Genomic DNA, 22,135 nt, shown 5'->3' with positions numbered 1-22,135 from the left:
CAACACACTTTAACTGCAAAAACATAAAAGTAATTATTAAGAATAAGTCCCAGACAGGATTACTTATATTCACAAATTTAAAATTTATTATACCAAAGACAGGAACATTTGTGTTGTCTCTTTTCCATGTGGATATATTTTGTTTGTATTACTGAACTTGAACCAGTCATGCCGGTGATAACAGTTACTGTAGGAGGGAGGTGAGGTGGGACTAATATTACCTGTGGGTGTCCGTCTATGTATGTGTGTGTGTGTGTGTGTGTGTTTGTGTGTGTGTGTGTGTGTTTGTGTTTGTGTGTGTTTGTGTGTGTGTGTGTTTGTGTGTGTGTTTGTATGTGGGTGCATGCAAGTGTGCATGCAAATATCTTTCTATTAGTGTTCATTAGATACAGCGATGTTGTATTGCATGGAATGTTGGAGTTTCAGACCTGCAATTGTACAGAAACCTTTGTATGGGGGTGTGTATGTGTCTGTGCAGTATTTGTGGGTCTACGTTATAAAAAGGGGGGGGGGGGCACCTCCATAACAGCAGACTCTTGGTGAACCACACATCCTCCACCACCATTAAAACCTTCACCGACATCTAGGTACGCAGTTCCTTTAAAAGCATCAGCATACAACATTTCACTTATTTACAATCATTGGAAAAAAAAAAAAGAAAAAAAATCACCATTTCTCTCAGAGAAGATTAGTAAAAGTGACTGAGTCACCATAAAGAGTATGCAACTCCTAGGAGTTAGTATTTAAAATTTCTACAAAAAATTTCTATGCCATTTTACAGGCCAAGAGCCATGATTTACTGAAGAAATAGAGTATTTTAAGTGCCCTATCTACAAGTGTTAATTGTGGCCTTTCTAGTGTACCATTTGACATATTTCACTGATAATAAAAAGATTATGTGTCTCTGTTTTTAAAAAGTTCTTTCAGCAACTTCTCTGCTTTCACATTAAAAGATATGGTAAGTTCTTACAAAACAAACAAACAAACAAACCATGGAATTGTTATCGATAATAACAAGTGGTGAGCTAATGCTATTGCAAAGAGACTAGTGTTGATTACATACTCAGCTGGTTGTCTAATGTAAAAACAACGTTCCACAGTCTGTGAAAAGGGCACGACCGTGGACACCAAGAGCTGTGTCCACAGGCTTTTCAAGAGGGTTGAGTGTCTTTAAAGGGCTCGTTTGCTTGTTTTACTCTATGAGTTGCTTGGGTAAAAACAGGTGGAGCAGTTAACAGTGCATGGTTCCCCAAGGATGAGGCTGTGTAGAGCTGGAAGGCTCAGAGTGAAAGAATCAGAATGGTTAGGTCGATGTAGGGTTCTGTGCATGCTGCCGCTGGGAGGGGGAGATGAGGCTGTAGGTGGGGGTGTTGCTGTTCAGAGAGGGGTGTCGTAGTAATCTGTGGGCTGATCAGTCCCAGGGGGCTTCTGCTGTTTCTGCTGATGCTGCTTCATGATTTCCTTCACCTCCTCCTCCAGCTCAGGGGGGATGATGAACTGGTCATCTGGGTCAGGCTGGGCTGGAGCTGTGAAGTAGCCCCCGGATTTCTTAGAGGGAGCGTCAGCAGCCACCTCAATAAGGTTGTGACTCTTTTCCTGGCGTGCAACTGACCCATTAACCCTCCTCTTTCCACCTAACTTTCCTCCTTCCCCACCTCCTGCTCCGACTCCCTGCCACGACTCGTCCCTCTCCAGGCCGTTCTCAGCCTCACCAATGCTCAGGTCGACCCCTTCCTCCAGGGGCTCTGGGGTGCATGGCGGTGGAGGAGGTGGGGGAAGAGTCGGCAGGGTGCGCTCCTGGCTGGCGGATGAGGGTATTGATGTGTGAGATGACAAAGAGGAGGAGGACTCTGCTTTGAGGCAGTGGACATCCGCCTCTACTTCCACACGGCTCCCATTAGAGAAAACACCAGCAATGGGCTCCTCATCCTCACTGTCCAGCCCATTGTCAGACAGGGCGCTGGAGAAAGTGGCACTAGACAGCTGCCTCTGGAAGGAACTGGCTAAGCAGGCAGGATGGAGGGCACAGCAGCTGCGAGCAGAGGGTAGCTCTGAGCCTGGGAACAGGTACTGACAGGGCTGGGTGGTTGTGTGGGCCTGCTGGTGCTGTAAAGACAGCGAGTGGGCCTGATGGTGCAGGTGGAGGTGAGGATGGTGGGGCTGATCGTGCAGCAGCACCAAGGAGCTCTGCGGTGGTTCATCAGATGAGGCTGTGGAGCCCACCTCGCTGCTCATCTCGCTGGTACTGATCTCACTGCTGATTTCACTGCAGGACGAAGGGGGCACAGGGAGGGAGCCGTCTGAGGGCCGTTCCTTAATGGCAGAGGACGATGGGGGATAGGGGCCCAAGCCGGGGCTAGGAGGTGGCTGGGCAGTCTCAGAACAGCAGCAGGAGCAGCAGTCTTCACTCACACTGAGCTGAACCACAACAGCGCTGAGGCTGTCGGTGCAACCGTATCCCTGCGCCAGTGTGCACAGCTTCTTAGCAGCAGCCAGGCCGTCTGGGACGTTTCGAACAGCCTCCACAGCCTCGGTGGGACAAACAACATCCCACAGGCCCCGGCTGCCCAGAATGAAGAACTCATCCTGGGGGGTGAGAGTGACTGTCTGCACATAGGGACAAGGGATGACGGATGGGTAAAGGAAGGAGTAGCCCATGATTCGTGTGGAATCGGTCACGCCATTCACCTTGTTGTCCTATGGAAAAGGGTATAAACATCAATATAGTGCTTACAATAATACACTCCATATTGATTTCCATTAGTATAAGGTTTACTTCAAGGATCTTTACCTCAGTGATGATAGCCCTGTGCTGCCGGATCCTGCGGTATTCCTCCTCCAGCCCTACATTGTGAAGCAGGGACAGCGACAACGGCTTTCCATCGCGGCACAAGATGGCCTGGCACTTGCCCACGTTAGCAGCCGTGAGGGTGAAGCAGCCACCGGGGTCAGTGGGGTCATGGCGAATGTGACACAGAGCTGCCGACCCACCCAGTTTCTGACCCGCAGTCCCAAGTTTCCTACATGGGTGGAAGAAAGAGGATAATGGAGAAGGGGTTTTAACTGTGTAGATTACGGTTTATGTTTTAGAAAGTAGAAATTTCCAACATACAATAGATGTTTTGTAAATAGGATAGTGATGGATGGAATGATGAAAAAGGCAAATATGCCTGTCAAGGCTACCACGTACCTTTGCATGACGAGGAAGGTGTTGGTCATGTAGTCCTCTTCGCTCTTGGTCTTGTGTATTTCTTCAGCCAACACATCGTTCATGGTGCACTGCAAAAGGTAGGGCACTTCCACATTCCTGTCCCCATCAAACACGCCGTACAAAGCTTCACGACTCCCACAGAAACTGTTCACTGAAAGGGCTGCAACGCACAGTCTGACATGAAAACGACACACAAAAGAGAGGCCATAATGTCATTGAGGCATGCGCTCTGTTAGGAAACAATGCGGGCTTCAAACACATCATAACTCCTCTGTTCACATACTGCTCATACTACTCCACAAACTATAACCTCGGAAATAATGCCTTCTATTATTCATTTGACTGTACCGCAGAAACCCCATCATCACCACTTGCCTACTGAACATCACTTATGTATACAGAAATGTGGAATCAATGTTTACAACTGCTTGAATGACTTCTTTAGCTTGTACACTGAAGTGTTGAATTGGCAGTTTGGCTCATACAGAGATGTCTTGGCATGTGCGAGTATAAATGATTCATGTTTTCAATAAGCGCCACTTCATTGTTCCCTTCATTTCAGTCATGTGGCTTTGCCAGTGCTGATTCTCAAGAGGTTTGGGATTAGTGAGGCTTCACTGGACAAGTGCGATGGAACTCACTTGTTCTTGACGCCCGAGGCCTCTGTGTAACCATGACTCCACACAGCAGGCCCACCAGATGCCTCGTTCGACGAAAAGGTTGGAGGGGGATCAATACGGAAGCAGCGAATATTACTGGAAAACAACAAAACATGAAAAAGATAAAATACGCTTTACCATGGCGAGGCATAAAGATACATAAACCACTGAGAAGATTCCATTCTGGCTATTTCCAAACTACATAGACTGTACACTAAATATATAAGGAAATATTAAACATGAAAAACAGGTTGAACTAACAGATCAACAGAAGTCCTGAATAAAACGCAAAGATCTGCAGAGAAACAATGACATACTTGAGCTGTTCGAGGGTCTTGTGGTCCAGATTGAGACGAGGGTTTCCAGTCAGGTCCAGTTCCTGAAGCTTGGGAGGCAGATTCTCTGGAAGAGTGATCTCGCTCAGCTCATTACAGCTCAGATCCACACACTGACAACAGAGGACAGGCTGTCAATACTCACACAAATGCATAAGCAGCACAAGCTTAGGGGCTCATAGAGATGTGCTACTGCTACTGGCTTACTTTCATCTCCATCAGCTGCATGACCTCAGGAAAGACCTCGATGGCGTTGGAATGGGCAATGAGTGTGTGCATTCGCCGGCAGTTCATGATGGTGGTGGGCACAGTCTTCAGCATGTTTCCGCTCAGGTCCACCTCCTCCAGCTCCTCAAGCTTGGCCATTTTACTTAGGGATAAGACAAAGCAATGGGTAAGCTGAAGTGTGTAAGACGGTGCTGAAACAATAAATCGATTAGTCAAATGCCAGAAAACTTAACAGTTCAAGTAGCCTGTGATTGCTGACTTTCTCAGTCGTGTGACCCTTGCTTTGCATGACTGCGGCGATTTTTCCAAAGTCTTTGCTGCTAGTAGCAAAGACTCGCTCCATAACAGACACATATTATATATCTGGCTCGAACAAAAAAGTTCAAACCTTAAAACTGCAGCTGTTGTATTGCCTTGTTCTTTTTTACCAGACATGTTATGCTGTAAAAATTGTTTTAGTAGACTAAGTAGTACTAATACTACTAATAATATTTCTATTAAATTTTGTTTTGCAATCCTTCATATTTTATTGAGCCTTTAGCCCCAGGTGTATACTACTTAAGTTATTTTAGTTTTCAATTAGTAAGGTTAAACTGAGGAGTATCACAGTTTTAGCACTGTCCCCTCACAGCAGGAATGACCTGGGTTTGAATCCCCCGACAGGTGGAATGCATGGAGGGAAATATAAGCAATTAGTGTTAGTTGGTCAACATGTGGCCTGTGACTCTAGACCAGTTGGAAACAACTAATTTGTCTTTTGTCAAGAAAAAATGTTAAACATTTGCTCCACCATCTTAAATGAGAATTTGTTTTTCCCCTTTCTTTATAGTACTTTAATATTTTATTTCTTTGGGTTTTGGACTTTTGGTCTGTCAGAAACTGTGATTTTCCCTATTTTCTGATATTTTATAGATGAGATTATTGATAAAAATGTTTGATAAAAGAAAAAAAACAGAGTGAAGAATAATGAAAATAGAAGAGGAAATGGTCAGACTGGAGTGTAAAATTTGACTTTCTTTACCTGGCTGGGAAGGTCTGGAGATGGTTGTAGGCCATGTGCAGAACTCGAAGGTGTGAATGGCCTGTCAGCATGGGTACACACTTGTCTGTCAGCCGGTTATTGGTGAGGTAGAGTTCTTGCAGGATGCTATGACTCTCCTCTGATAGGCTGGAGGGTGGCAGGTGCTCCAGTTTATTGGCTGATGCATTTATGCATCGTAAGCTGAACAAAAATTAAAGAACAGGCTCATTTTTGTTTTCTGTCAGACAGGGACATGGAAAATTGAGACGAGTCACTTTAATTACAAACTTCTGCATGCGTTTCTAGTTCTATGATGCCCATTAAAACAATCCCTTTTCCCCTCCTTGTAGTGGTTGGTTGGTTTTTTACTTGCCTGTCATCCTTGCCCTTGAGTATTTTGCCTGTCCTTGATTAAAAATCCTATTTATAATTTCTGTCCTTCATCTTCATATACCTGCATTTTTTTCCTACGCTTAATCTTCTTGTCAGATGTCGCGTGTGTTATCTGATGAAAACACAAAATTACTTCCAGCTGATGATTAATGCTACCTGTCAGATTTTAGGAACAGGCTGCAGGGCAGCTCCACCAGTTGATTGTGCTGTACGTCCAAAACCTCCAGCAGAGGGCGCTCCACTCTTTCAGGCAGCTTCTGCAACTGGTTATGTCCTGCACTCAGCTTCCTCAGACTGTTGCTGCATAACAACCTGCAGCATGAAGAATATACAGATGGTTGGGTCAAAACTACATCATAAATAAATATATGGACTCTATTTAACCGATAGATAGACAGGCAGATAGACGGATGGACGGATAGAAAGGTAGATACATAGATAGATAGATAGATAGATGGATAGAAAAATGGAAAGATAGATGGATAGATGAATGACATGACTGGTGAACAGGTAACACATTATGCTTACACACAGCTGGCTTGTGTGAGCTGTAACTGAAGTAGGCTGAAATAGTCATGGAAGTGAGGATAGTGCAGCAGGAGGATGGGGGCGAGGATGAGGATGTGAAAACAGAAAATAGCAGCGCCTCTAGTGGAGCCTGCAGCTGAAATTCATCATCCTGACACTTATTGGGTAAAAAATAAATCTGCAGACACTGGATGAGACCACAGGATGAGAGAGAAAGAGAAAGAGAAAAAATGAAAAGACAGAGAAGAGGAGGAAGTGAGCTGAGCTTCTAAAAAGGGCTATGTTAAGAGAAAGAGAAGGGTCGAGGGCTGTGGAGGTTACAGGCTATCTGTGTGAATTACGTGGCTCTATGGGGGTAGATGACTGGCTGGCAGGGAGAATAATACTGCACTGTACTCCATTTACAGGCTTGCACATTCAGTGAGAGAGAGAGACTCACCACGCTGGGAGCTCAGTGATGAGATTGTGGCTCACATCCAGAACTTCCAGTTTCTTTGCTTCACACAGCCAGTCTGGCAAGGACTCCATATGGTTCCTACAGGAGGAGAGGGGGTGATGATGATAAATTATGTGCAGTTTGTAAAAATGTGACACCTTACATGGAATATAATCTACTGGGATACTGCATGTACAGTATCTGAATTCCCAGCAGTCCTGCTCTAGAAAAGACAAGGCAGCAACTTAAGTTCCGGATGTAAATCGGCTTTTTTCACTTTTATTTTTTAAATCACAACTCTCAACAGATTATCCAAAGTGTGACACTCTCAAGGCCAACATGGAAAATGGATTCAAAAATTTAAAAAAATTCCAAATAAATTCAGCACTTAGTAAAGCACTCTTTCCATGCTTTTTTTTTTATTGAGCATAGACGCTAAGCACATCTTTCACTTAACAATCAAAGGTCATGTCAAAGATCACGGCTGATACAGTTAAACAATGACAGCCCCGCTGAGGTCACACTTCACCGCACTTTCAAAGGTCTTTTTACCGTGTGTTTAGGTCATGCAGTTACAAGCTCCGTATAGCAAATTTTCTCACTCACACTAACCAATTACTGCTTTTGTGCCTTTACAGGGCACAGAGGATGTACTGTGAATGAGCTACATTTTCAAACTAGTTTTCCCAATTAGTGCTGCATTCCTTTTTTTGTATTCATATATGTACTTTTGGGATTTTTCTCACCTCGAGATATCCATGTAACTAAGATTGGAGGGCACAGGACTGACATCCAGTTGTCGTAGCTCTGTAGGGAGAAATCCAAACACATTAACCTACAGCAAGGACAGACGCAGTCTATTACGAAAGTGGGTAGATGGAAAATGGAGGGGAGAGTTTGGTGGGGGGGTGATGAAAAGTTAGAGAGGGATGAAAGAGAGAGACGCTGAAACTGCAGCAGTGATGAGAAAAATGGATGCGTGTAGAAAGAGGAGCATGGAGTGAAATAGTTATAAAGGGAAAAGGTGTGATAACTATGAGGTGAGATTCATGTCAGTGAATTGAGTTTACAAACAGGTAAGATGATGGTGATGTGAGAGGGAAGGGGATCTGTCTTTTCTAATCACACGACTGCACAGAAGAACATGAAGTCCTGCGTGCCAAACCCACCGTTGTTGGAGGCGTAGATGCCTTTGAGAAAGCAACCCTTGGCCTTGAGGCCGGCGATGTGGTTCCTCTCGCAGTGAAGCACCTCCAGTCTGGGGAAGACTGAGGCATCGAGGTCCGTCAGCCTGTTATCCCTCACATCCAGCTGGGTCACGTGCCTCAGCAGGTCAGGCTCATCTGGCACCATGCTGGAGATTTTATTCAACCTGACAGACGGAGCAGGGAGGAAGCAAAGGTTCAACTCCAACTGGATCACGTTGAACTGCACAGGCTGTGGCCTTTCTTGTAAGGCAGCAAACATGCCTTGGGTGATAGCTGTTATATTGTGCAGCTGCCTGAGTTCTGTTTAACTTTCAGTTGCTCTGACGAAACTGTCTATGGCTCAAACTGATCAGACATAAAATACATAAATACATAATTCTGAATTTGGCTTATTAGATTCAGATTAAAGCAACAGCCAACTGTAACTGGAGGAAATTCATTTGTGAAATAAGAACATACTTTGGAAAAGGGACATTTTGAAATAGAAACTGCTGGACTGAAATGAAACTAACATGCCATAAACTCCTATCGCTGTTATTGTGTAAAGAAGCAGCATGAAAAAACATTTCATAATATTTGACTGAGTTTTAAAATCTTGGATCTTTATTTATAATGTCTTAAATATTTAATATTATAGACTTATGGTCTTCATGTTCTATTCCTCCTCACTTATAAAAACATAAAATGCCAATTGACTTGACAGGGCTGCAACTAGCAGTTGATTATTTTCATTTTTGATTAATCTGTCAGTATTTTTTTTTCAATTGACCTATTATGGATCTACTCTAAAAATTCTTATTACAATTTACCATATTCCAAGAAGGCTTCTTCAAATTGTATATTTTGTCCAATAAACTGTCCAAAACCCAAACATATCAAATTTAAAATGACATGAAACAGAGAAAAGCAGCAAATCATCACAACTGACAGGCTTAAAACAGCAAATGTTTAGCATTTCTGGGAGACAAATTACTATCAACTCACTGATTGAACTTTTTCAGCACTACTATGAAAGTTTTGTTTTCTAAGAAACAGAACTTTCAAAATAAGACCACAACCTCATCAAAGATACAAAGTGATCTTTTTCCAAACACGGGCGAAATGTTGGAAAACGTATTTACAGACCCTGCTTAGGTAAAGTCAGACAGAGTAAAGTATTAACTGCAAAATACTGCAAGTCACTCTAACACTTTGCTTTTCCAAACAATGGGGAGATACCTGATGGAGCCACTACAGGCAAATGATTTCCTGATTCCGTGCTGTCTGGCTGTCGGATCGTGTTTTGGCTTCCTCTTTGTGTTTTTGTTTCTATCATTAGTGGCATCACGTGTCACTGAGTACAGTGCTTGGGACAAGTATGACTGCGGATTTAAAGTGATGCTTGTTCTTGAAATAGTTGTCAAAAATCATTTATAAAACCCCTATCATAATCTCATAATCAATATGTTTTATATTTGTAATAATCTGCCCGTACTGTTGTACCTTAAATCGATGTGTTTGACTCGGAGCAGTCTGAAATTCTGCAGGGTGAGTGTTTCTAGGTTGTTGCCAGCCATGCACAGCTTCTCCATGGAGGCCAAACGCTCCAGCACCTGCGGCACGTGGTTGAACTGATTGAAGGAAAGGCCTAAGTAGCTCAGCCTCTGGAGGGAACCCAGCTCATTGGGAAGCTCATCTAGACTGTTGCCATCCAAGAGGAACGTCTGTAAACTGAGAGATGAACATGAGATTAGACGATTGACTTCATTCAAGGTGATAGGAAAAGATTTTTATTTATTTGCACAGATGGTGTAGGTCAGGATCAATGACATTGTACGAACTACGATTTCGAAATTTCAGCATTCATAATCTCTACACTTAATATCCAGCAGATGGCAGTGGCATCATAAATGCCCTACTGGCCACTTCAGGAATTTACAGGCATACCAGATCATTCCGGGCAGATTAACTTCTCATCTAGCCTTGTTTCAACCCACATACCTGTGTATTTATTTTCAAATGAACTTTCAGTTTGAAGCACATGTCCTATCCGAGCTGTCAGTACCAACAAAGCTAAATCACAGAACAATGCAGTATCCTGTATTGTTATAAAGGGGCAAATTGGACTAAAATAATAAAACATTATCAAGTTTAAGGCCCTTATTTCATTAACAATTTAAATATGTTTGCATTTTGCTGACACTCCCCTATAGAGTGAGTAGTTGGGCTTTTCCGCAGGCAAGCAGGCTGATACTGGAGCTCAACCAAAACTTAAAATGTTCTGAGTGTTCACATGAGGAAAAATTGGTATTCAGCCAGCAAAATCAGCTTTGTTCCATCATCTTGAAAATGTTGGCCTTGAACTACAAATTCTGCAATTTTTGGGGGGCAGAGTAACACTGTCACCGAGTAAACTTAATATAATTTCTCAGCTACTAGAACCAAGTGACATAATTCATGAATGGAATTCAGTGGTCGATCACAGAGACGTCAATGTTTTACTGGCAATAGAATCCTCAAAGAAATGCAAGAAGCTTGCAAAGAAAAGCTAAGATGTGCACCCAAATACAAGAAGAGATGGCCAAAATTGGATTCTCCACAATAACAGATTGGTCCGGTAACACCGTGAAGACATTTTTACAACAGAGAATATACTGTATGAATGCAAAAAAAAAAAAAAACACCAGAAAGACAAGTTAAATGGAAAATAAACAGACCAGGGAAAGGCCATGACTCAGACAAAATGTCACTGGAAAGCACCGCAGATGAAATGTGCAAGTTGTTTTGACATTTGCTCACATGCTGAAACTAGCAGAGTACACCATGGTGGTTGGTATGCCATGTGCTTGTTGCTAGGTAACATTTGGCTATGTAAACCTTTGCCACTCAAACCAGCAAAAATGCAGTTGGTCTGTGAAAAGATTCACTGGTTCCGTAGCCCTAAGGTAAGCACCAAAAACAAAACGTTTCAATAACTAACAGAACTATAACTAACTAAAAGGAAGAACAGCTAAGGTGTATTTAGAATAGAACTACAATATGCATGAACTTTAGATTCAGGTATATTCAGCCTCTGAGTTTAGCAAAGATTTAGATCTTGCAACACAAATAGCGTTGGTTCTTATCATAGTTCACATTAGGTCTGTATCTACACCTTCCTTCTGTTACTTACTTGGTCATAGCTCCCACAGAGTTGGGGACAGAGGCCAGGTAGTTACAGCTGAGGTTGACCTCCGTCAGGGTTGGGATGTCACAGATGGCCGGTGGAAACTGACCAAGGTGGTTGTTGGACAGGTTGAGGCTCCGAAGACGGGAAAACCTGAAACAAGACGGAAAATAATTAACGAGATCTTAGACAGAGGTGAGAAGAGAGGAGAAGAGAAAAGAGAAGAGAAAAGAAGAGAGAAGAGAAGAGAAGAGAAGAGAGTGGAGATGTAGTTTTAGCTTGTCAACATGAATATTGTAAGAGAGTAGAAGATGTTCATAAATATATTAATGAATATATTCATGGGCAATGTAACAAAGTATAGCTTACACTGACTTTGTTAAAGTGAAAAACACACAGTTAGATTCAACACACCCATAAACAAGGCCCCCCTTAAAAGGTAGGACTAAACCTTCGCATTTGATTGTTGATCAAACAAGCGCAGCATCGACGTCTATGTTGTTCATTCAAACACTGATGACCAGTGGCATCTGGTGTGGTGTCCCACGGCAGAGCATTGACCTTCAGAGGGGTTAACCCCTCATGGGATGGGGAGCCAACGGAACAAGGCGGTGTGTCTACACACACATGCAACTCGCTATCACCTATCATGTGCACAGAGCTATGGCAAGCTGGAGATTGGCAGCGTGCCACGTTAGCACCGGGGGCTGGAGCAGCTGCTTAAACTGGCACGATGTCAGATTTTCCTCCCTATGTACATACACAGGTTACACACGCACATGCGCACAGTATACACCGTGATGGAGAGGAAGGCAACTGAATTACAGGGCTATTGATTAGAAGTATTTTCAGCTGATGGTGACTCTTGCAGGCACTGGTTAGGGGATGTGTGGGAAAATATCATTCAACCATTAAATAAACCCCTGCAATCTGCTGAGTAATGCTCATAACCCCTCCGGTCTGTTTCATGCTCTGACACTTTGTCCTATCATGCCATTCTCTTTTCTCCTTACTCCTTTCCTTGTGTATTTAAAGCTGCAGTGATCCTTTTTAACAAAGACAATTATCCTCAAAAATGAAGTTCCCCATAGGTCTGTGAAGCCTTTTAGCCTCTTTTAGCACACTGTTTTGGTTTTCCTCCCCACAAATTCCACTCTCATTAACCTATCTACAGTTGCTTTTTTCTTTCAGCAAAGGAGTTCTGATAAACTGACTGTACGCTACCAGGCCAGTTCCAAACAGCAGACAGAAAAAGTTCGCAACTAGCTGATGAACCTAGTGAAGCAATTAGTAGCTCAGGAGCCGGATTGATGAAGAGCATACAAGAGGTAAAAGAAGAGTGAATATTGGACTTATATTCTTGAGGTGAACAGAAGCACAACTCTAAATAAACGTTAATTGCTCTGTGTCTGCTGAATGTGTAATAGGCAACTCCTTTCTAACACTTTCACCATATCAACTTTATAAGGTGATATGTCAATATTGTTTTTAGCTTTTTCTGCTGCCCCCAAGGTGCAAAAAAAAAAAAAAAAAGGTTAATGTAAATGAAATCCTTTCACTTGGCTTTAAAGACCCCCCTTCATCTCAAATTTGGTCTTTCTGCCACTATTCTAGCCTGCCTGTCCCCTTTCCTTCTCTCTCCATTTCCATGACTGTTATGTCCTTCGTAACTTGCTGAACTACCATACATACCGTATGTAAACAAACACGCCGGTGGTTCAATCATTTGCATGGAACGTCAGCCATTACCCTCAGTACGTGGTGACCTCTGTCGAGTGACATGCATGCTGGGAAGGCAGTCTTATGCCAGAGGAAAGAGCTAGTATCCCAGAAAACTGATTATGCATATCTGATTGGCAGTGCACCCGCCAGTTAGTATTTGGCCAGAGAGAAAAGAGAGAGAAGGGGAGAGGCATGTGTCAGGTTCACACATTCCATTGCTCTTGGAAAAATACAAAGCACTATGACTCCATGTTAGATGTCAGGGAAGGCCAGTGTTGACACTGAAACAAAAACAGACTCTCACACAACTGTCCACACTAAAACACATACACCCACATTCGTAGAGGCTGCACACAGAGTATTATTGTTCTGGACTCTAGCTCTTTTGACTTCAGTCTCTCAGGGGCAACGTGGGTACTCAAGTAACTCTGCTACATGTTTCCACATGTCAAAACCCCTCTATTCTCAGCTAACTATTCATCTCTTTCTCATTACTGACCTCTCTTTCTCTCATGCTGGGTCAAATGCGGATGAGCCTACTTGGGGTTTGGCAAAGCTAAACGGATGTTATCTCACTTGACCAGAAGAGGAGCATTGGATCACTTGCTCTGATTTAAAAGTTAGTTATTTCCCTCACATCATCTTCTTTTTAACACCAGTCATCATCACGAGGATTAAAAAAAAAAAGAGGATGGCAGAGGATCATAAAATCCTGACCCCCTACTCATTCATAATTTTCTTTCAGGAAGACACACAAGCATGCAAGAAAAACATGTACAGCCAAACACACACACACACAGACACACACACACAAATACACATTCCTGTACGTACATCTTAAAAAGAAAAAAAAAAAAAAATCAAATGCGTACTGTATCAAGACTTTGTATGCACTGACCCAAATCTGTAGCCTACGGCCACTTTTTCTGTTCCATACAAACAAGCAGCTCTCTCTCCCTCACGCACACACACACACAGAGTCCATTCTGCAAACACATACTAAGACATCAGATTCACACAATTCATTCAGTTCAATTGTAAAAAAATCTTTTGGCATAATCTCACAAAGAGATGCTGTGGCAGTCGTGCACGTGTACCAGTGTGTAAATGAATGGAAATTCATGCATGCACACACACATGAACACACATACACATATGTCTTGGATGTGGGCTTTAATCTGGGACCATGATAAGCATGCGGCAGATGGTGCCCGCAGAGATAGAGAGTGAGGGAGGCCAGGGACATTAAAAGCTTCCCTGGAGATGCATCTACCCTTCTGGGCTCTGAGCTCGTTTGGCCTGGCCTGGTACAGAACAGTCCTGGCTAGCCTCTTTGGTCCTCGAGTGCCAATATCCCCAGTCCTGGACTGCTCAGATCAAAGGCTTTCAAATTGCACGTAAAAACTAAAGCTGTCCAAACCAGCCAGCCATGACCTGCTGTGTCCATTGAAGCTGGCCTGTGTCTTGTCTCTTCCCTCCTTGTACAACAACCCAGCCCATCTCCTGTCGTGGCCAAATTATGTTAAGCTTTGCTAAACCTTCTCAAGTCTCATCTTGCCCAAACCAACCGATCAAAATAACCCTGCACTGTCTGCTCAACCTGTAGCACCTCCTCAAGTCCCCTCTCTCTCTTTTTTTTTTTTTTTTTTTTTTTTAAATCATCCACTTTCTCCTCTCTCCTCCCCTACTTATAATTTAGCCCCAGGTGTGTTTACTGTAAATTTATGATGGCACTGTACCTCTGCAGCTGCTGCAGCCGCTGGTCTGCAGGCAGGAAGTTGTGTTTGAGGTTGAGATGGGTGAGGTCGTGGCTGTAGAAGAGGTTGGGAGGAAGCTGCTCAAGGCTGCAGCACGACAGGTCTACCGAGTTGATTCTCTGGGACACCATCTAGATGGAGTTGGGGAGGAAAGGAGAGGGAGAGGAGAGAGTGGAGAGGTAACAGAGAGAACGAGAAAGGGAAACATGGAGTTTAACAGGATTATCTCCTCCACACAAGACTTCCCTGGGTTGTTGTTTGTGTACCCTGCTGCTAAGGGGTCAAAAGTCATTCAACAGCCAATCTTCTTAGGATTAGAGAGTTAGAAGAAGTCGAGGGAGAGTCCCACAGGTTAGGGACCTAACATCACACATGACATCGTGTAATCTAGTTAACTGAAGGTGGATAGAGCAGTTAACTTGTGCTCATTTGTTAGTCAAATTTACAGAAATACACAAGCTGCAGTCTAAATGAAATGACAGCATAAACGTCCACCTCGTCTTAAAGGAGAAAATCTACAGTCTGTGAACTTGAGCCTTTCAGAGTTGAATTGAATAGTGGCTCAGCAGTTGTCACTGGGGCACGTGCTGCTTCTATCTAGGCCCCTATTCTGAGTGGCCCTCTGGGTGCTGGTGACATGCATGTCCCTGTTAATATTTAGAAAAGAGGTTTTCTGGCTATGGCCTACTTGAGTTCAAATGAGAAAAAGGGAGAAAGGAGAAAGAGAGAGAGAGAGAGAGAGAGAGAGAGAGAGAGAGAGAGAGAGAGAGACAGCAAGCGTCAGAGACAGAGAGAGACATGAGGGGTGTTCTTTTATGAGTGCACCCAGACACTTGGGTTATATACTACAGAGTGGACAGCAGTGAAATATGTGCAGTTTTCAATCCACTCAGCTCATACGGGCAGTGGGACTGCAGTGGGTATAGCGCCATATTTTCATAGTTCAACTTGCAGTCACACTTGTTCTGATCTACAATGTAGCTGACCCGTAAGCGGTGCCGGGGAGCATATGCTCGTGTTCTCCTTTTCCTTCTCTAACTCTCATGCACATGCACACACGCAGTACCTTGGCAGCATGTCTGTGCCAGCGCAGGTGCTCCGTGAAGCTTTCAAAGCTGACATAGTAGGTTTGACTCTGAGGCCCTGCCGAGCTGAAGGCCAAACAGTGACTGTGCTTCTTCACCTCCTCCACCTGCAGCGCAACACACAAAGGAGTGACATTAGAGTTTGAAGTACTGACATCTTTGACCCACCTCTGAATATAAATGATAACCCCATGCTTATGGAGTCAGACAACAGGAGGAAAGGGAGCAGAGAGGAAAAGCTGATACATGGATTTCTAAATAGATTAGTACTTATTTGAAACGGCTTCTGTTGAGGGAATTAAGATGCTTCATGGCTGAAGGGTAAACAAATCCGGTCAACCAGAAGCACACTGGTGAAAATATACACATGATCATATAATGAACACATGCATGACATGAGCAAGAATAAATGTATGCGAAATTGCTTTTTAGACACGCAGAGTCACACACTCTCAAGCACATGGACTCTGTGAATGAATGGCTGACTAGTTATGGTGTCTGAATAGAATACTGGCACACATGCACACAAACTCACCACATACAGGCACATGCAGACGCACTGCGTGGATAAATGGTTGACTAGAGGTCACGTGCTGTGTGAGAAATGTTTAAAAACTGGGTGTGGTGAGGCATGGAGAGTCCTTTGTGTCAGGCAAGTAGAAAGGGCTTTTCAGGAGAGCCCTTAGAGCTTAATTACTGGCCTTGCAGATACACAGATCCATAAAGCAATAAACAGATAAAGGTCATTTTTAGGTAGGCAGATTAAAAAAGTGCAGAGAGAAATATGATCCATTACACTAAACATTATAGCATGTCTTGACTCCAGATTAGAAATGGACTAAAACTGAAAACTGAAAACTAAAGGATAGTTGAAGGTGAAATGTCATCAAGGACTAACTTCACTGCGCAGGGAGACATTTGCAGAGGGTAATAACAGTGACTTTGTCAGGTCGCTCTCTGGTGATATGACATTATGAGTTTATGATCCAAAGCACAAATTACGTAACATGTCCATGAAAGACCAGGATGAGGGGAAAAAAAAGATTATGTGGTGCCAGTCGTGCCCTGTTGTGGTGTGATTTTTACGTACTTTTCCACCAATGAGCGGCAGGATGTGCATCTTCCCTGTTTGGCTCTCCTTAACAGAGGAGACGATGAGGCAGGTGCCGCACAGGATGACCTGCCGTCTGGTCCAGCGGTTGACCGGTAGCTGAAGCTTCCCTTTCCGAACGTTGTATGTCCCTGACAGCTGGACCCGCTCTGAGCTCTCGATGCTTTGGGGTTTCCCTGGAACAAAAGAATTTGAGATATTGTGCCTTCACTAGCAGTGTAGATGGGACCTTGACACAGTACTGTTAGAGGATTAGTATAAACATACCGCCACTGAATAAAATCCCTTTCAGACAATAGTTAAATGTCAAAGCAGTAATTTTCAAGACAGGTAAACAGTGACACTTAAAATAATATAAAGTCAAAACCAAACAAGACTAAGAGTCGACAACCATTCTAGCAGCACTGTGAGACTGTACTGAGGTATAGCGCTGCTAAATGCTAACATCAGCGTGCTAACATGCTTACAATGACAATACTAACATAGTTTAACGTGTTAGCTTGCAACACAAAGTACAGATAAAGCTGATGGGAATGTTATTACTTTTGTAGGTCTTTGGTCCTAAACCTAAGTATTGGACCAAAAGAAAAAAAAATTGAGCTGATGGTGATGTTGAATGAAATTTAAAGGTATCACCAGAGTTTGCAAAATTCATCCTGAGGGGAACATGAATGTCTGTACCAAGATTCACGAAAATTCATGCAATAGTTTTTGAGAGAGACTTTTCACTAAAAAACACAAATGTCAACTTCTCAGTGCTGCTATAGACAAAGTCAAGGGATCACCAAAGTCATTATGATACATTCTTCAGGAATCAATGATGTTCATTTTGTTGAGATATTTCATTAGATAAATGAAACTTGCTCGTGGCACTGGATGCACCAAAATTATTCCGCTTTATCCCCTGGATACCATAAATATCTGCACAGAATTCCATGGCAATCCATTCAATGGCTGTCGAGATATTTCAAATTGGGCTGCTTCTAAGCATCGTGAAAACAAAATGAGAAATATACCCACAGTGGTTGGCAGGAGAGCTATCAGCACAGTACCCTCACAATGCTGGGTTAGGTTAAGATCTAAATAGCCTTGCGTGCCCTACTTTGCACACTGAATTGAATAGATTTGTTTTCAGTGTAGATCTACATTAATAGACTCTCTAACTCAATACCAGGTGCACCAGTTCTAAATTATATTCTTACAATCTCTGAGCTGCTTTTATTTTGTTTTACCCATCTGTCTTCCTCTCCACCATGTCCTGTTCTCTCACTTCACTGCCAGCCTGCCAAACCTGACAGTCAGGCTGCTTATCAGGCGTTCTGTCAGCCAGGCTGTCTTATCGTTCTGTCTAAACATCCACCTGCTTTCTGTCTACCTCCACCTCCGCACAAACCTCCCCGGGCTGGCATGCGCTGTCCTACTCCCCCCTGTTGTTTCTCTTCTATCTGCCCGGCTGCCTGGCTTTCGGCTTTTCCATTCTATCTATAGTTTTGTGCTTTTTGCTCGCAGCATGTTTAACCTCACTGTTTTTCCATTCAGCCAAAAGATTCATGGCTTGGTTTACGTAGTTTTCCTTTCCAAGCGACAGATGGCCGTAGAAAATGTCTCTCGTACCGTGGCCTGCTGTAAACTAGCTGCATTCCTCTTGCACTGTCTCTTCACACATTTTTCACTTCACAACAAACACACAGAGTGAAGCAGAGGGAGGGTCGAGTCAGTAGGCTAAGCAAGTGTGAACTTGCACATGCTCTCGTGGCTTTAAATAATTCAGGTCTTTCACATGCCCACCGTCAGGCTGGCGCAGTGGAATACTGTACTGCACACTGCTCTCATCCAACACACTCGGCAGAGTTTAATAACATTCTGACCAGAGGTCTGCTTACTGATTTAGCTGAAACTGAGGTCATGACAATGCATGCACATTTTATTCTAACGATTTTCACCAACACATACACAACTGAATTCACCTTTACCAAGAGGCAGAATTTTCCTCTGTGCTACAAGCTAATCTTGTGCTCACAGCACAATCAATAGCCTAGTTTGCAAAAGGATGTTTGCTTTGACTAAATGCTGAGTGTGTAACATAACACACTATTGTTAAATGTTGATTGGGAGTCATGTTTGACTACAAGGGTGAGCTGTATTGGTATGTTTAAACAGCACAGACTATCATACATAACTCGTGGGCAATTCTCTGAATAACTGTAAAAAGCTTGAGATGCAGCCTGCAAAGCAGTTCATGTTGTCACCATTCTCCTTACTAATATAGTTTTCTGAAGACAAAGTGTAAGAATTCAAACGTTTGCCACACATGTCAGGAATACATGCAAGAACCTTTCAACAGCATGCATAACATAATACCTAAGTCTAGCATCAACATATCTAACATATGGAATGGCAAACTCCAGAAATTTGTATTTGATATTTTGTGAAATAAACGTGATGCAAAAAAATTTAAAAAATACCACTTCAATTTGTGTATAAACTTGTGGGTGGTTCTGGAGGTAAAGGTGTGCATCTTATTCCTTTAAATGAAGGATTCTTTACACACCTGCCAAACAAACAATGGCAACTTAAATATGGTCTTATAACAGCAAATGCCCTTAACACACACACACACACACACACACACACACGCACGCACACACACGCACACGCACACACACACGCACACGCACAAAGCTGTGAAGCTTTGTTCATGCATGCATCTATAATATATTGTATACGACAATTTAAGTTGCATAAAAGCACACCTCTTTCTCACAATTTCTCTCTGTTCTCTGGCACTCAGCCTTGAATTCACAGCAGTAATCAAAACCTGGCAAACATTATCTAGAGATAAATATGGATAAATACATTTTAATGAGCTATCAGGATCTGATAGACATTAAAATTATTTTTTCTTACACTGTATTTACAAGTTAATGTGTAAAAATCCTGCCGAAATCCCATTTGGAGTTATATTGTTAGCAAATTAACCTAAATATCTGGATAAAAAAATTGTTCTTACTTTTTGCTTATAGTGCCTTATTAAAATCCCCACAGACATCTTTATCAATTGAGATTACATGAAGTGGACATTTGCTCTGCTCTAATCGAATTATCTTGTGCTTCAGAAAAAGTACAGTTAACATCCTTCACATTTTCATCTCCAACTCGGAGATGTTAGAAAAGGATACTGGACATCCTCTCCATAAAAAAAGTAAATTTGCTGAATTGTCAAACTTTGGAACTGAAAATTGGAAGTCAGTGAACGTTGCTGGCTTTTTTATTGAGTCTGACTTGCACTGCCTCCAAATACTCCAAACTCTACCTTCTCTGTTCTGGTTCCCCTTCTCTTCACTTTTTATCTCTACACTCATTTGACTGCACTTTTGAAACAAGTGGAGTGTGCAGAAAGTGAATAAAACTGCAGGTTTGCTCTCTCTTGAAAGAGTCATCATTACCATCCAGTCCACAGGAAATGCTGTTAAATGACTGGGCATTTATATGTACATAGTGGTGCAGGTGCAGGCTGGGACCAAAATGCCAAATACGTATACTAATACTTGTGGTGCGTAGTTTTGCGAGGGAGGGAGAGTGGAGGAAATGGCTTAAAGAATGGCTTAAAGAAAAAGCTTGTTTCTTTTTTAACAACCTGGGTCTTATTTTCATATTTTTGACCATCATTCCTATTGATTATAATGACATTTCATGCCACAACTTCATTACTGATTTGAGGTAACATGTCAACTTGGAGAGACAAGACACCACGTGGCATCTATTGCACCTAGTTGTACACACAAGTAGTTTTACAATGTGATGGACGGGACGGGTGTCCTCCTTCATATTCACTTCCAAGTAAGTGGTCTAGATAAGTGAGTTAAACTGGGGCCTGAAGTTTTCTTTAAGAGGAAACATGGGGAAGGGAATGATAAGGAACATTAGATAATGAAGCAAACTGAAGATATGAGTTTTAAAGGACAACATTTACGAGCATGTACCTAGAAAAACACAAGTTATATAATATGATGCTTTCATGTTGCTATTTAGGTGTCCTTTGATAAATAGGGCTTACACTTAATGTTTTCTTTGTTTTGAATACATGAACTGCTAGTAATATTAATTTATCTGCTTTAAACCTAAATAAAAGAAGGTAAAAAAAAAAAAGAATGTAGAATAATAGGTACACTTCAATCTTAAATTCCAGATCACCACCACCAAAGTCTAATCAAGTAATTCAAGAAGGCAGGAAGCTATCTGTCAACCCCATTCCATCCAAATCCATGTGATATCTTGTTACCAGTGAGACAAACTAACTGGGGTGACTCAACAGACTGGTTACGCCTTCCAACTTCATTGGCTGGCAAAGGTAACCAGCATGAGCATATTTTCATGACTGAGCTTAGGAAGGGGGTATGTGTTGCATTAGACAAATTATTCACAAGCTTTTAGCCTCAATATGTCACATGGGCATGTTCCTACTATTTTTAGGCCTTTTGTTGGAACGTGCTCTCTCCCACACAAGCTTATGCACAAACACACGCACCCTACTCCTTCTCCTGCTCTTCCCCTTGTTGACATCCACACACACATCCACACACACATCCACACACACACACACACACACACACACACACACACACACACACACACACACACACACACACACACACACACACACACACACACACACGGTGACAGTGATTAACCATCTCCATATGTGCGTCCATCTAATTGGCGCCCCTGACTGTTGATGAACCAAAAAAAAAAAAAAAAAAAGGGAGAGATTTTTTTCAGAAGAAGAATAATACAGATAGCGTCAGTGGGCTGCTTTTGTGATAAGAGAAGTTTGAAAGCTGCTCCTGTAAGGATGTTGCAGTTTACAACCATTTCACGTGGATGTGGGATGACTGGATGGAGGCAAATGTTTTAGTCTGACCATGGGAATGCTCAGCGAAGGAAGGAGGGAGATGGGTGGGACTCCCACGTGAGCATCCTGTTTACAGGGGTGGAGCAGAAACAAGCTCTTGTTAACCTTATAACAGGGGAAGGAAGTTATAAGAGACAGTTGCCATATTCCAAATGTATGAACCACTGACCACCTACACTAAAAATATTTTGAGCAGCGATGATGTTAGTCATGTCGGTCATCCCATAATCTATGGGCAATGCATAAGTTGTGAATTTAAAAATAATCGACAGGCCCTGCAAGGTGGGTGCGTTCATTTGCAGAAGTCTTGGTCTATTCGTAGACCTACTGCATGCAGGAGCAGGAGTACCACAGTGTGTGTGTGTGTGTGTGTGTGTGTGTGTG

General features: G+C 42.7%; 1 protein-coding gene across 1 annotated transcript in view; it reads right to left on the bottom strand.

Moving 5' to 3' along the window:
* Nucleotides 1-105: 105 nt before the first annotated feature.
* phlpp1 (PH domain and leucine rich repeat protein phosphatase 1) overlaps nucleotides 106-22,135 on the bottom strand; it is a 45,256-nt gene continuing 23,226 nt past the window's right edge. Inside the window, exons 2-17 of the mRNA XM_040143681.1 lie at nucleotides 16,819-17,015; nucleotides 15,710-15,835; nucleotides 14,626-14,774; nucleotides 11,171-11,317; nucleotides 9,502-9,729; nucleotides 7,981-8,183; nucleotides 7,558-7,618; nucleotides 6,815-6,910; nucleotides 6,004-6,159; nucleotides 5,455-5,655; nucleotides 4,413-4,575; nucleotides 4,188-4,318; nucleotides 3,853-3,966; nucleotides 3,191-3,385; nucleotides 2,792-3,020; nucleotides 106-2,697 (exon numbers count right to left, since the gene is read on the bottom strand). Coding sequence (XP_039999615.1) covers nucleotides 1,378-2,697; nucleotides 2,792-3,020; nucleotides 3,191-3,385; nucleotides 3,853-3,966; nucleotides 4,188-4,318; nucleotides 4,413-4,575; nucleotides 5,455-5,655; nucleotides 6,004-6,159; nucleotides 6,815-6,910; nucleotides 7,558-7,618; nucleotides 7,981-8,183; nucleotides 9,502-9,729; nucleotides 11,171-11,317; nucleotides 14,626-14,774; nucleotides 15,710-15,835; nucleotides 16,819-17,015 — 3,716 coding nt within the window. The 3' untranslated portion in view covers nucleotides 106-1,377. The remainder of the gene's footprint in view (nucleotides 2,698-2,791; nucleotides 3,021-3,190; nucleotides 3,386-3,852; nucleotides 3,967-4,187; nucleotides 4,319-4,412; nucleotides 4,576-5,454; nucleotides 5,656-6,003; nucleotides 6,160-6,814; nucleotides 6,911-7,557; nucleotides 7,619-7,980; nucleotides 8,184-9,501; nucleotides 9,730-11,170; nucleotides 11,318-14,625; nucleotides 14,775-15,709; nucleotides 15,836-16,818; nucleotides 17,016-22,135) is intronic.

This window comes from Xiphias gladius, chromosome 14, assembly GCF_016859285.1.
Source record: "Xiphias gladius isolate SHS-SW01 ecotype Sanya breed wild chromosome 14, ASM1685928v1, whole genome shotgun sequence".
Classification (NCBI taxonomy): domain Eukaryota; kingdom Metazoa; phylum Chordata; class Actinopteri; order Istiophoriformes; family Xiphiidae; genus Xiphias; species Xiphias gladius.
The sequence above is the reverse complement of the archived record's forward strand: the minus strand, read 5'-3'. Positions and strand labels throughout refer to the sequence as shown.